Source organism: Macrotis lagotis, chromosome 1, assembly GCF_037893015.1.
Source record: "Macrotis lagotis isolate mMagLag1 chromosome 1, bilby.v1.9.chrom.fasta, whole genome shotgun sequence".
NCBI lineage: Eukaryota > Metazoa > Chordata > Mammalia > Peramelemorphia > Peramelidae > Macrotis > Macrotis lagotis.
This window is the reverse complement of record NC_133658.1, coordinates 34,442,298-34,455,911: the sequence shown is the minus strand read 5'-3', so window position 1 is coordinate 34,455,911 and position 13,614 is coordinate 34,442,298. Positions and strand designations below refer to the sequence as shown.

Sequence of the window (13,614 nt, the reverse complement as noted above, 5' to 3'; positions counted from 1 at the left end):
AGTGGTTTGCCCTTCCCAGAAGTGGATGCTCAGACCAAGCCCTCGTCTTGTCTTTCAGATTGCGGGAGATCCTCATGGTGGCCAGCTCGAACATCAAGACGCCCATGATGAGCGTGCCCGTGCTCAACACCAAGAAGGCCTTGAAGAGGGTCAAGACTCTGAAGAAGCAGCTGACCAGAGTGTGCTTGGGCGAGGTACCCACCTTGGGGCTGGGGAGGAGGCTGCTTGCCTTGTACCAGCCTCCTCGGAGAGAAGACCCTGGCAGATGTGCCTGAACCCTGACCTCAGGGTTCATACTGCATTCGTTATTAGGGCTCTATCGGCTTCTTAAGTAATAAGTCAAGGGGTGGTGGGGGACTGAAAGGAAGGCTGGCTCCAGAGGCGAGGACCCCAGGGGGCCTTTCTCCTTTCCTGGGGAGAACCCTCCCTGCTTCACATCCAGATGTTTGGTGCTTGCTGCCATGGAGCAGGGCTGCACACAGCGGTGGGGGCAGGGGCAGGGGTGCCTGGTGTGGCCTATTCCACCAGCCCCATTCCCTTGTGATTCCTCCGGAGGCCCAGCCTGCCACATCTCCTCCTTTTGATGTTGTAGGTATTGCAGAAGGTTGATGTCCAGGAATCCTTCTGTATGGAAGAAAAGAGTGGCAAATACCGGGTTTACTGCATCCGCTTCCATTTCCTACCTTACAAGTATTACCAGCAGGAGAAGTATCTACGACCCGCGGACATTCTGCATTTCGTGGAAACAAGGTCAGATTTCCAGCTGGTTTTGCTTTTCTATTTTTGTGATTATGTTAATAATTCACATTTATATGGCTTGGAAGGTTTGCAAAGCAAGGCATTGGGGTTAAGTGACTTGCCCAAGGCCACACAGCTAGGTAATTATTAAGTGTCTGAGGCTGGATTTGAACCCAGGTCCTCCTGACTCCAGGGCCGGTGCTCTATCCACTGCGCCACCTAGCTGCCCCCCCAGAGTCTGGATTTTTAGGGGATGGAAGTGGGGCAGCCAGGTCTGGAGATGGGATTGCCTCCATGTGGGCAGCTGCTGGTCCCTCCTTTCATACAGAGAAACCACTCTTCCGTGATACCAGGGTCACAGAGGAAGGCATACTCCAGGGGTCTTCCAGAGTTCCAGGCCAAACCCATAGTTCTTAGGATCCCAGACTTAGAGCTGGCAGCGACCTTAGGCCTTCCTGGTCCTCCCTCCCTTCTGTTTTACAGAAGTGGAAACTGAGTAACCTGACTCCAGTCACCCAGGGAAGGGTTGTCAGAGGCATACTTTGGACCTGGAACCAGGGGCCCTGCCTTGGTACCCCCGCTTCCTTTTGCCCATGCCCAATAGAGCCTACTGTTGGGATTCCCCACAGTCCTTCTGTCCTTGGATGCTGGCGCCCTGCTCTGATGACCATATTAAAACTGCTCCCTTCAAAGCATCAGCCACCTCCCTGTGACCAAATCCAGTGAGCCCCCATCACCCCATCCTTGCCCTTTTCCCCCACCCCCTCCTCTCCTGTGTTTTTGCTACCTTCTCTTAAATGTGGGGATCCCCAAGGTATTCTAGCACATTGCATCATTTTCTCTCTCCACTCCTGACTTCAGCTGCATCTGTACTGATGCCTCTCCGGGCCATTGCCCCAGACCCACATTTCCAGCTGCTTACTTGACAGCTGTACCAAGACCTCAGCTGGTACCTCTCCCTTGGCACATCCAGAACCAATTGCCCCTCCCCAACCCTGCCCCCTCAGCCTGGCCCATCTGTTGTCTTTTCTCTTTCCTTTCTGTCCCCTGTCTCTCGCCTGTCCCTGTGCAGGAGTTTCTAAATGGTCTTCCTCTAGGCCCTGTTGTACCCTCTCCTCATCCCTCCCAGACATCATAACCTGAGTAATCTCCCAGAAACACAGCTCTTTCCTATCATTCTCCTGCTTGGAGACCCTTCATAGGTGTCCCAGGAACCCCAATGTCTCCTCTCCTAACCTTTCCAAATGGCACTCTGCCATTCCCCTAACACATGCCAGTTTTTTTCACACCTCATCTCTTTGACTCTGGCCACGAAGAAGACCACCACGTCTCCACCCCATGCTTCAAGGTCCACGTTAAGCTCTGATGTCATCAGGCCTGTGCGTAGCGCTCCCCAGCTCTCCCCACCCCTGCCACCTGCTTTCAGTCTCTGCCACCTTCCAGCTTAATTGGATCGAATGGACCTTTATTGCTCTGACCCTCCAGCATACCATGGCACGTTGCCTCTTATGTCATGTCACTGGTCCTTTGATGTCTGTTCCCCCCCCCCCCCAGGGCCTGGCCCAGGAGCTCCTGGCTCCAGGGGTGCCCAGTAGAGTTGGGCAAGGCCCCTGCAAGTTTTCAACCAGGGACAGCTTGCAGCCTATTCATTCTATTCCTGCCTCTTCAGCTTACCTAGCTCACATCCCTCCTTTGGGTGACTTTGGTTGCTGTGTTCTCTGTGGGCAAATGAGGCTCCTGTTGCTGGACCACCCTCCAGAACGATTGGTAGGCAGACAGATAGATGGAGCATTTATTAAGTTTGGCACAAGGACTAGAGAGAACTGTTTATGGGATAATCCCTGCCCTCACAGAGCTTATGTTCTTATGGGAGAGAAGATACCATGGTAAACAGGAGCCGAACGAGGCAGAACGGAACCAGGAAGGAGGGTAGGCATGGGTTCTTGGTTCTCCCTTAAATGGGCTCCTGGGGAAGGGCTCATATGATGAAGGAGACGGTGGTCAGCAGGAGGCAGCTAACCGGGGTGGGAGTCAGGAGACCAAGCCAGAGTCCTGGTGTCCCACAGCCTTGGCCATTGCTTCATTCTTTTTACTTCCAACTAGTTTGGGCCAGACTGGTAGACACAAGGGCTTCCTCCATGGTTGTTTTAATCTCCATTTCACCAGTCTTGAGGTTGCTCTTTTTTTTCCAATGTGTTTATTTGTTCATGGTGAACATTATTCTGCTGTCTTTTGTTTCTCTTTTTAGCTCAGTTTTATCTTGTTTTTCATCACCCACATGTTTTTTATTTTTGTATGATCAAAGCAATTGGACTTTTCAAGCAAAAATGTTTTCCCTTGCTCTGATTTGAAATAAGGAGACCATTTTAGTTTTAGCTTTTTATGACTTTTTAAAGCACTTAACTCCTTAGAGATTCATTTTCTTTTTAAAAACCTTAAGTTTCTTTAAGGTTAGGTATATGGCTCAGTGGTGATTTAAAAAATGGAGCAATGATGAATAAAGGAAAACTGGTAGTCCCTTGGCTGGCCCACCTGACGAGGGATGCATCTGATACCGGCTATAGAGGGTTGTGCCCCCGAATCTGCCCCAGCAAGCCTTCAGGGGCTTCACTTCTTCTCACTTTCCAACATTTGATCAGTCATCCTTGAAATAGTGGTCTCAATGCTCAGAGTCCTGGGGAAATTGAGTAAACCTTGATCTTTGGGAAGAGTATTCTTATCTCCTTGGGCCGAATGTTCATGTGTCTAAGGAGGGGCCTTGTGCATTTCAGTCATCTGTGACTCCCAGAGAGTCCCCTCAGCCCCCCGGCAGCCTCTGAGACTAGGGGAGTCCTTCAACTGGTGAAATTAGAGGCTGCATCCTAAGCTCTGATCCAGATCCTCCTCCCCAAGGGGGTCAGAGAGGCCGGGGCAAAGAGTCCCTCTCTTTCCCCTCCCTTCCCCCCAACTAGGCTGTTGTGGAGATCAAAACACCTGCGGGTCCTCACAATGGTGAGGGTGGGATTTGAGCCTCTTGGTCCTCACTTCAGTCCAGCCCTCTGTCCAGGGCTTCCCTGCCTCTTAGAAGTGGTTCATCTCACGTGGACCCCAGGGACCCTGGGGAGCCGGTACAAGAGGCATGATTGTCCTCGTTTGACACGTGAGGAAACTGAGGCAGGCTTTAGCTGGTTGGAAGAGGGGTGGTCTGTCCAAGTTCATGCAGTCAGGAGGGAAGGGACCAGCTCCCAGGAACTCTGCACCTTTCCTCACGCACTGACCTCTAGAAGAAACTGAGGGTCACACATGCTTTTTTTTTTTAATAGCATATTCTGTGGGATGACTTGTTTTTCAGAGAAACAGGAAGGGGGCGGGGGAGGTTGGTGCTTTGGGCCATAAAAAGGAAAGGTGGGCTTATTTGTTTTGAGGGGGTGGGGAGCAATAGAGAGTTGATGAAGGTGAGAGGGAGTGGGGGGTGGCAGGAAGAGGGGCCCAGTGGGGGTGAGGGAGGAGGGCTGACCCCACCTTCCCGCCTCCAGCAGCCTCTACTGGTGGAGCTGGAGCTGCTCTTGGGCCAAAGCCATGGGGCAAGGCCTGCCCCCCAACCCTTTGAAGCCAATTAGCTAATTAGCTCTTTCACAATTAGCCACAGCTCATTGCTGTTCTTCTCAAACTTGGGCTTCCAGTGGGACCTAGCCAGAACCTAGTAAGAAGGGATTTCCCCAGACCAAATGGGCCGGGTGCTCACTGGGGGAGCCTCTTTCCCCCTCCCCAGTTCCTAGCAGGCTTCAGCCCCCCTGAACTAGTTGCTCACCCCTCCTCCGCCCCAGCGGGTGATGACCAGAGCCACGTCCCACTCCACACGTGGGACAGAGTGAGGGCCCTGATGATGGCTAGAGCTGCCTAGGAGTCAGGGGCCTCTGGGGCTAGGGCCTGTCCCTGCTTCTGGACCCCACTCTGGTGCCCGGGTGGCTCTCTGCCCATATGTGAAGATGAGCATTCTCAGGGCACATTTGGGGGGGGGGGCTGGGCATACAAAACTGGCCCTGGTCTGCACCACCTGGAATACTTGGACATAGAGAAGCAGAGCTTTGGGGAGACGGCTAGTTGGCTCAGGCCCAGGGTCTGGAAGACCTGAGTTCAAATGGGGCCTCAGACCCTTAGTAGCCGAGTGACCCTGGCCGGGCAGGTTGTCTTTGCGTGACGCTCCCTTCACTCTAATAAAGATACTAAATGTGTAGATGATAGGGCCTTCTAGCAATTAGGAAGGACGACCATCCCTTCATCCTGTGCGTTCAGTGGACCAGGAAATGGCCAGGCACTCCGGTGGCTGCCAAGAGAGCCCCCCAGCCATTTTGTTGGCCTTGGGTTCCTGGGGGTCTCCAGTAGGAAGTGATCCTGATGCCGAGCCTTGAAGGAAGCAAGGGGGCTGGGGGGTGGGGGCTCAGATGAGGAGTGGGAGCCTTCCAGGCCTGAGGATGCGACTGGTGCCAGCATTTGGAGGTGGTGAATGAGGAGTAGCGAGAAGGCTAGTTTGGCCGGAGCGGGGGGAAGCAGTGAGTTTGGAGATTGGAGCCTTGGAGCTAAACAGCAGATTGAGATATGATCGCAGACGCCCTCTCTGCCCGATGCCCGGCCCTGCCAGGGGAGGGTCATACTGTAGGATAGCCCCCAGCCGTGGCACTTCATCCGTGCTCAGGCCCGGTAGCACTGGCTACAGGAGCTATGGATTGGTGAAGCGGGTGGGAATGACTGTCATGCTCAGATGAGGGGCTCTGCACTGACAGCGTCTATCCTCTGCCTTCTCCCCAGGTTCCTCAAGCTCCTGCTGGAGGCCATCAAAAGGAAAAGCAGCAAGACGTCATCCTTCAAGGCTGTGAACACGCGGAGGGCCACTCAGCAGGACCTGGACAGCAGCGGGGAGGCGCCGCGCCATCGGGTGCGTGGACAGGGCAGAGAGGCTGGCTCTGAGGAGTCAGCCCCAAGGAGCCCCTTCCCCATCTGATGGGTCTGGATCCTTTCATCGTCTTAGCCTGTGAACAGGAGCCTGGGTTGAGCCCTGCCCCTCGACTGTGACTAGCTGGGATCCCCGCTGGCCACGGCGAGGGCTGGCCAGAAGGGAGAGGAGGGAGATTTGGGCCGGCATCTCAGGTCCTCAGGCTTGTCACTGGGGTCCGGGGATGGTCCTTGGCCCCTTCCCTGCCACTGGGGTAAAGCAGCATCTGCAAAGATGGATGGGGGTGGTTGGAGATGAGCGGAGCCTCGAGGGTCTCTGGGAGTGGCGGGGGTGTGGGGAGCAGCGGGGAGGCCAGGTTAGCTGAAAAGGGGTGTGAGCCACCTAGAAAGTCCGTCTTTTATTCTGGAAGCAAGGGTCAGAGTCGGGGGGGGCCCAAGGGCCCCCAGGCAGGGCTCTGGCTTTGTTATTCTGCAGTGATGCCTGGGGTTGGGCTGCAGCATTGTGCCAGCCTGGACAAGGCAGCAGTGGGTAGGGAGGCTTTGGTGCCCATTCAGGGTGGGGTCTTATTCACTGACTCCTCCAGGTGGCAGGGAAAGGGGATGGACCTCAGACCAACCAGTGGGGTGGCGCAGTCTTCTCTTTGGGCTCTTCAGTAGCCACAAGTCTCTATTAGAGCAGACGGTTTTGTCCCTGCTTCATCTCCCCATGCTGTGTTGGGGGGTTATTGCTTCTTGAAGGACTCTTGATGTCGCTTTTCATGTTTTATAAGGAAACTGTCCATTCAGGGGGACGTCTGCTTGGGAGGGGGAGGGGTGGGTCTGTTCCTCAATGGGTCGACCGTGTCCCCTCCACAGGAAGATGGTGAGGGGGACGAGAGGGAGGAGCATATCGTTGACGGTGATGCTGAAGAAGGAGATGCTGATGCTACAGACAAGAAGTGGAAAAAGAAGCAGGAGGAAGAGGTGAGGGGTCCTGGGAGCATCAGAGCACCCCCTACGGTCTACTTTGACCCCACGGGCTCTGGAAGGGAACCAAGGACTGCACCCCCCAGGCCGAGGGCAGAGTGAAAGAGGAAGGGTCACAAGGGTTGCAGCCAGGCCACCCAGGGGTCAAGCCAGGGGTCAGGGTCCCTCCAGGGTCACCTGGGAGGGGCTTGGGGCATTGTGGCCGATCTCACCTGCAGTCCTGCAGGGGGAGAGTCAGTGAAAAGTAGAAGTCCAAATGACACGTGGCGCTTTAACGTCTGCATAGCGCTTCCCCATGCGCTTGCATCTGATCTCACAGCCCCAGGCTGGACCACTCTGGTTATCTCCTGGACAGGGCCACGGGGAGATACCCGAGGGGGTCGAAGTAGCCCACAGTGGGGCAGGCTCTGCCAAGCCAGGTGCTACGTGAGAAACACTGCTGAGAACGGCTGGAGGAGAGTCTGCCCGCCCCGAGTGTGCGGGCTCTCAGGGCATAGACGCCGTCCTCTGCACCCTGATTTGCCGCTCCGGCCTCTCTTCTTCCTCAGGTAGATTATGAGAGTGAGGAAGAGGAGCAGGAAGAAGAGAATGATGAAGAAAACGAAGGAGAAGAGGAGGGGGCTCCCACAGAAGCGGGGGCCCCTGGGTCAGGGCCCCCAAACAATGAGGGCGGTCAGGGCCCAGAGACTGAGCCACTGGAGTCTCCCTCACTAGCTCCCAGCAAGAAGCGGGCACACAGGCAGGGGCCCTCGGGAGCAGAGGCGGAGCTGCGGGTCCAGGCTGTGCGGAACATCCACGCATCCATCCAGGATTATGCCTTTGACGTGGAGGAAGGCCTGTGGTGTGAGGTATGAGGGCCTGGGGGGGGTGGGGGGGTTCCTCTGGGACCTCACAGGTGGTCAGCTTCAGAGGCCAGAGTCAAGCCCAGCTCCTCTTGTGGTCAGTTAGCAGTCAGACAGGATAATTGAGGGGAGCATGAGCAGGGGGCACCGGGGCAGGGAAGGGCAGGAGGAGCTTCCTGCCTTTTTCCTTGGCCTCTTCCTCTCACACCTCCCATCAAACCCCCCCCCCCCCCCACACACACACACCCATGCCACCTTGGCTCCACCCACCCCCCTGCCCCAAGCCTCCAGTCTCTGTGACGCTGCGGAGGCCATGTCTGGACACAAGGTCTCACCATATGCCCGGGTGCCACCTCCCCAGGTGACGCTGAAGCTGCCGCTGATGAAGGCACACTTTGACCTGTGCTCACTGGTGGTCTCCTTGGCCCACAATGCCGTTGTCTATGAAACCAAGGGAATCACCCGCTGCCTCCTCAACGACACCATCAACAAAAGGCAGGAGAAGGAGCTTGTCCTCAACACGGAGGGCATCAACCTGCCGGAGCTGTTCAAATATGCTGATGTAGGTGACCGTGTCAGGGAGGAAACCAAGCCCCCTGCATCCCCTGGCCCAGGCCCCTCACCTCCACTCCTGCACCTGGCCAGCTTGGTCTGGTCCTCGCTTCCAGGACAGCTCTGCTTCTCCTCAGGCTAGAGGACCATGCAGACCAGCCTGTGGCAGGCCTCATGCCAGCTGGGCCTTTCACTGAAATCCCCTTCTTTGAAAGAGGACAATGGGAAAAGCTTTGTGCAAAGTCCCCAACTGTCAGTCACCCTGGCGTGGGGGGCTTTTGTGCCTCAGGCTGAGCCACTTGGGGGGGTTCCCGGGGAGGAGTGGGCAGATGGATGCATGGGGCAGTTGGGAAGGAACATGGCTCAATTCTCTTCAGACTCAGTTCTCTTAGGTGTTGGGAAAAAAAATCCACTTTACCCGAGTCATTTTGCTGCTCTTAGAATGGGAATGAACCTCATTCTGGGGACGGTCAGCAGTGGGAGATTGCATGTGCGAGTGTGAGTCTGTGGTGTGGGTGTGGGTGTGCGCACATGCACACTCGCCTCCTGCCCTTGTCCGCTGGCCCTGGCCCACTCCTAGGGAGGGTCTCGGGGTGGCGGTTGCCAGGCTGGGGCTGGCCCCCTGATGCGTCCCTTCCTTCCCATCTCTGAGCAGTTCTTGGACCTTCGCCGCCTCTACTCCAATGACATCCATGCCATGGCTAGCACGTATGGCATTGAGGCTGCCCTGCGAGTGATTGAGAAGGAAATCAAAGACGTGTTTGCTGTGTATGGTAAGATGCCTTCCCTCGGAGATGGGGTTCAGGAAGGGAAATGGGGAGTGACAGCATCAGAGCCTGGGCCTCCTCATGAGGGGCCCCTTTTTGACAGGCTTTCAGGGGCTAGTCCATGACCTCCCCACAGGTCCTCCCTCCTTTAGGATGTGTCTCAGCCCATCTGTAACCTCTCCCTTGGAGCCTCTGCCCCCTCACTGTCTCCTACTCTGTGGGTAACCTGCCACCCCCTCTGGAAGTCTCTCTGAGCATCCTGGTCTTGAGTCACCTAGAATGTTAAACCTTGTGAGGTCAGGACTTGCATCACCAGGAAAGAGGCATGAATCTTCTGCAGAATCCAATAGATGGCCCTTGGAGCAGTAAAGTGCTCGGCTGCCCCTCCTCCGTGCCCCTCCTGGGCCGTAGGAATGGTTCCTCTTAAAAACCTCCACAGAGGGGCAGCTAGGTGGCACAGTGGATAAAGCACCGGCCCTGGAGTCAGGAGTACCTGGGTTCAAATCCGGCCTCAGACACTTAATAATTACCTAGCTGTGTGGCCTTGGGCAAGCCACTTAACCCCGTTTGCCTTGCAAAAACCAAAAACTTCCACAGGAATAAATGTTTGTGGAGCGAGTGATCGATTCATTTAGGTGATTTTTTTTCCTACATGGACAACGATGCCAGTCTCTCCTGGAGACCTGGGAAAGTGAGGGTGGAAGAGAACTTGGTCATGATAGAGAGCTGTCTTTGAGGGACCCCATAGGGAAGAGGATGGAAGACTGAGACTGGATGGCCCCTGTGAGCAGTGGGGTGGCTTCTGGCCTTGGCCTCTCCAGGTCTGGAGGGTCCTTCCTTCCTACTTTGGGATTCTGGAATCTCCTTGAGAAGCATCTGCATTCTTTTCCTTTTTCCCTGATCTCCTTGGAAAACAGACTTAACAGTGGCATCGCGTTGGTTCAAGAAATACAGTTTTATCTCTTCGGGCAGAATGCCAAACTGATAGCCAAAATGATTGGATCAGTTCACAATTCCATCAACAATATATTAGTATCCCAATCTTTTCATATCCTCTTCTATCATTTTTCATTTTTCTCTTCTATTTAGCCAATCTGATCAATATGAGATGATACCTCAGAGTTGTTTTAACTTGCATTTCTGTAATCATGAATGGACCAGAGTTCTTTTTCTTGGAGAGCTCATTGACAGCCTTTTGGGTTCTTTGCGGCTCTCTTCATCCTCCCCTGTATTTTCCATCACTGTTCTCCATCCTTTCTTCAGTCCAGAGAGATTGGATCTGCTCCGCTTGGCCCAAGGCGGCAGAACCAGAAGTAATGGGGGGATGTTGCACTTTTTGTCCATCTAGTCTCTGAGGTAACATGCCTCCTTAGCCCCAGGGTCCACTGGTGGAATCAGCTGCTTGAGGGTCTGGCCACTTCCTTGGTGGAGGCAGGGAGGTCAGGGCTTGGGATCTGGGGGCAGTGCCAGAGGATTCTTGTTGGGGTCCCTCAGGACTCTGGACATGCCATTTCACTTAGTGGGCAGAGACCTGGGATTTCTCCTCCCGTAGTGACTGAGATAAGGGCAGAGCCAGTGTTCTCTTGTTCAGCCGTGGTGCAGGCCCTGCCAGAACAGGTGCCCCGTGAGACTGGATTGTGGGAGCAGCATGAAGGGGATGCCCTAGTCCCTCCATCCTCCCCTCTGCCTGTGCAGTGTTGGGGAGGATGTGCCTGGGCCACAGGCCGGCCCAGATCCTGGAGATCTGGAATCAGAAGTGAAGCTGCATGCCCCCCCCCCTCCCCCAGGGAGCTGGCATTCTGGCAGGAACCCAGGCACATGTGGACAGGTTATATGAGGAAGGAGAGGGCTGCCAAGGGGCACATAAAAGAAGATGGGGGTGTGGAGATGGTGAGCCCAAGGGTGCTTGGGACCCCTTGCCTGGTGTGGCCACCAGAATCTAGGGAGGGCTAGTGAAGGACCTGGGGTCCCTCCTACCCCACCCCCAGCTCAGTGATGATCTCTGTCCCCCAGGCATAGCAGTGGATCCCCGGCACCTCTCCCTGGTGGCCGACTACATGTGCTTTGAAGGCGTCTACAAGCCGCTGAACCGGTTTGGGATTCAGTCCAACTCCTCCCCGCTGCAGCAGATGACATTTGAGACCAGCTTCAAGTTCCTCAAGGAGGCCACTATGATGGGTCAGTGGCTCTGGGGTCCCTGGGGTCTCCTTCCCTTGACTCCCCCCACCCCTCCTGGGCTGCCCTCCAGTGGGTCTGAATGAGATGAGTCCAGTTTTTACCTGGGGAGGTGGGGTGGGAAGGGAGTCAGGCCGGGGTTATCTGAGGGAAGGAACCTAAAGAAGCAAGGCAGGCCCGGCCACCCTGAGAGAGAGGCCCTGTGGGAGCCCGGGCCTGGCCGACCCTGCTCAGGGGCCGCGGGCGGGACGCTGCACTGCCTGCTTGCACTGGCTGCTTCAGGTGGCCCCTCTCTGCATGGCAGTCCTTCCTGCAACATACTCCTGCACCAGCCTCACCACCTGCTGGGGAGCCCAGGAGGTCAGCGGGAAGGGAGCACCCACCACCACGCACCCCCGTCTCACTCTTTGGCTTAGTCACCAGTCTTTTCTAAGTGCTTCCTCTCGCCCAGGGACTGTGCCAAGTGCCGGATGTAGACAACACGCGCCCTGCCCTTGACGAGCTCACAGTCATAAGAGGGACAAGCTCAAGCCAGAGTAGACGGGAGCTGCTCACTTTAGGGGGGCTTGAGCGAGGCCTGTTTTAGAAGAGAGCCAATGGTGGGGGGGGGGGTCTTCCAGCACAGGAGAGGAAGGAGACTCAGAGATGGAGGGTCCCTTTGGAAGTCTCCCCAGTTCTAAGGAGGCATGTGCAGGGAGACAGATCAGAGTGGGGGGTAGAGGACTGCTGCATGACTGGGTCAGCCCTTCCTGGGTCCAGGCAGATCAAGGGCACCAGCTTCCCAGCCTCCTCTCCCGGCGGCACACCGCAGGACGCCCAGCACTGCACGACCATTGGACTCGTGAGCACCTTAGTTTCCTCTTCTGCTGCTTCCGGCAGCTTGGCCCAATGTGGCAAGTGCTGGGCCTGAGTGTAGGAAGGTTGGGATACAGAGTCCACTTCAGAGGCTCCCTGGACGCTCATGGCACAGTGGGTCAGGAAGAGCCGAGTTCAGATCTATCCCAAGCTATGTCCTAGTTGTGTGACCCCGGGCAAGTCCCTTCACCTCTGCCTTCATCTTCTCATCTTTAATATTGGGATAGAAATAACCCCCTCCTCCCAGCATTGTCATGGGCCTCAGATCTTCACACTCTACCTGTGCTGGCAGCAGTCCCAGCTCGGGTCAGGGGCCAGTCCTCATCTCGGCAGCTGTTTGGTAGAGCCGGCTGTGCCTGTCACATCTTGGCCATCGCTGTAGCCTGGGGAGAACTGTCCTCTCCTGGGTCAAGGGAAGATGCTGATGTCAAACCCCTGCTGGCTGGACCTGGCAGAGGTCAAGGGACCATCTCCAAGCCAATAGCCAAATGTGCTGTAGTTTTCTGGACATTTCTAGAAATCCCCTAGGGTCTTCTCTGAGAGGAGTCTCCCTCAGAATCAGAGTCAGCGCCATGGTCCAGGGCTCTGATTCCCTTGCTCGGGCCTCCTTCTGATTTTAGGCCGGTGTCCAACTGCCCGGGTCTCCTGAGGCTCAGGTCCATCCACCTGTCCTGGACATCCAGTCCACCCCCTCTCCATACCCCCCAGAGTAGATCTAAGAGAGGTGGTGGCAGGAGCTCCTGACTCTCTTGTGTTTGTGCCAGGTGCCCACGATGAGCTGAGATCCCCTTCGGCCTGCCTGGTGGTTGGGAAGGTGGTCAAGGGAGGAACGGGCCTGTTCGACCTCAAGCAGCCGCTGAGATAGCCCTAGCCCCTGCTCTTCGCCTCCGGCTGCTATGTCCAGATGGCGCGTGAAGATGGTGGCTTAAGCAGAGAGGGGCTCCTGCCCCACACACTGACCTCACAGGAAGACTCCTGGAAAAGACTCTGAGAAGGCCAACGTTGGCGCAGTGCCACAGTTGTGGCCTCCCTGAAGGTGTCGCGGCAGTCCTGAGGGCTCCCCCTTGTTTGCTGTGATGCTTTGGCACCAACTCTTGGCCTGTCTTTGCTATCATGACTTTATCCAGAAAATAAACAAGAAGTTGCCCAGATTAGACCTGGGCCTTCGGAGACCGCATTCTGAGGGGCAGATAGCATCTACTCACATAAGGCTATAAAGAATAAACTTAAAGTTGAGAGATTCACAGTGGCTTAGTCCAAAGTAATTGGAGAAAGAGGGTGGGAGTTGGCAGTCGTGGGGAGACTTTGTGCAGGAGTTGCTGAGTCTAAGGGTGCAGGGCTATCCCACAAGAGGTGATGGGAACAGTGTGTGTCGAGCTCTTCGCCTGTGGACCCTTCTGGTCTTGGTGATTTGATTTCTAAGTCCACAAATAGCCACTGATGCCGTGCCCAGGGAGGGGCGAGGAGAGCCCATGTGTGTGGGCAGAAGGAGGCCCTGGGCCCACATGTTTGTCTGGGCTCCAAGTCAGCAGGGATGGAATCGGCCTACCACGAAATGACCTTGACAGCAGTTATTCTCAGAGGCCTCAGAGCAGATGAAACCACAGACTTCAAAAGCCCTTGACCCTCCAGTGACTCAGCTTCCTGCCCTCCGTCTGCAGCCGCAGCCTCAGCCTGGCGCCAAGGACCAGCTGGGCTGCTGTGGGGCTGGGGCAGCGGGCTCCAGCTGTCTGGCCCGACCTCCAGAGCCTCGGGGGGCTGTCCATATCTGCACTTAGGGTCCTTTG

The 13,614-nt window shown here is 55.8% G+C and overlaps 1 protein-coding gene across 1 annotated transcript in view; it reads left to right on the top strand.

The window, feature by feature from the left end:
* Positions 1–13,071, top strand: part of POLR1A (RNA polymerase I subunit A) — a 66,116-nt gene extending 53,045 nt beyond the window's left edge. The window contains exons 26-34 of the mRNA XM_074196739.1: positions 59–194; positions 593–750; positions 5,527–5,653; positions 6,526–6,633; positions 7,185–7,484; positions 7,840–8,040; positions 8,686–8,803; positions 10,811–10,975; positions 12,592–13,071. Of these exons, the coding sequence (XP_074052840.1) occupies positions 59–194; positions 593–750; positions 5,527–5,653; positions 6,526–6,633; positions 7,185–7,484; positions 7,840–8,040; positions 8,686–8,803; positions 10,811–10,975; positions 12,592–12,692 (1,414 nt within the window). The 3' untranslated portion in view covers positions 12,693–13,071. The remainder of the gene's footprint in view (positions 1–58; positions 195–592; positions 751–5,526; positions 5,654–6,525; positions 6,634–7,184; positions 7,485–7,839; positions 8,041–8,685; positions 8,804–10,810; positions 10,976–12,591) is intronic.
* The last annotated feature ends 543 nt before the right edge of the window (positions 13,072–13,614 follow it).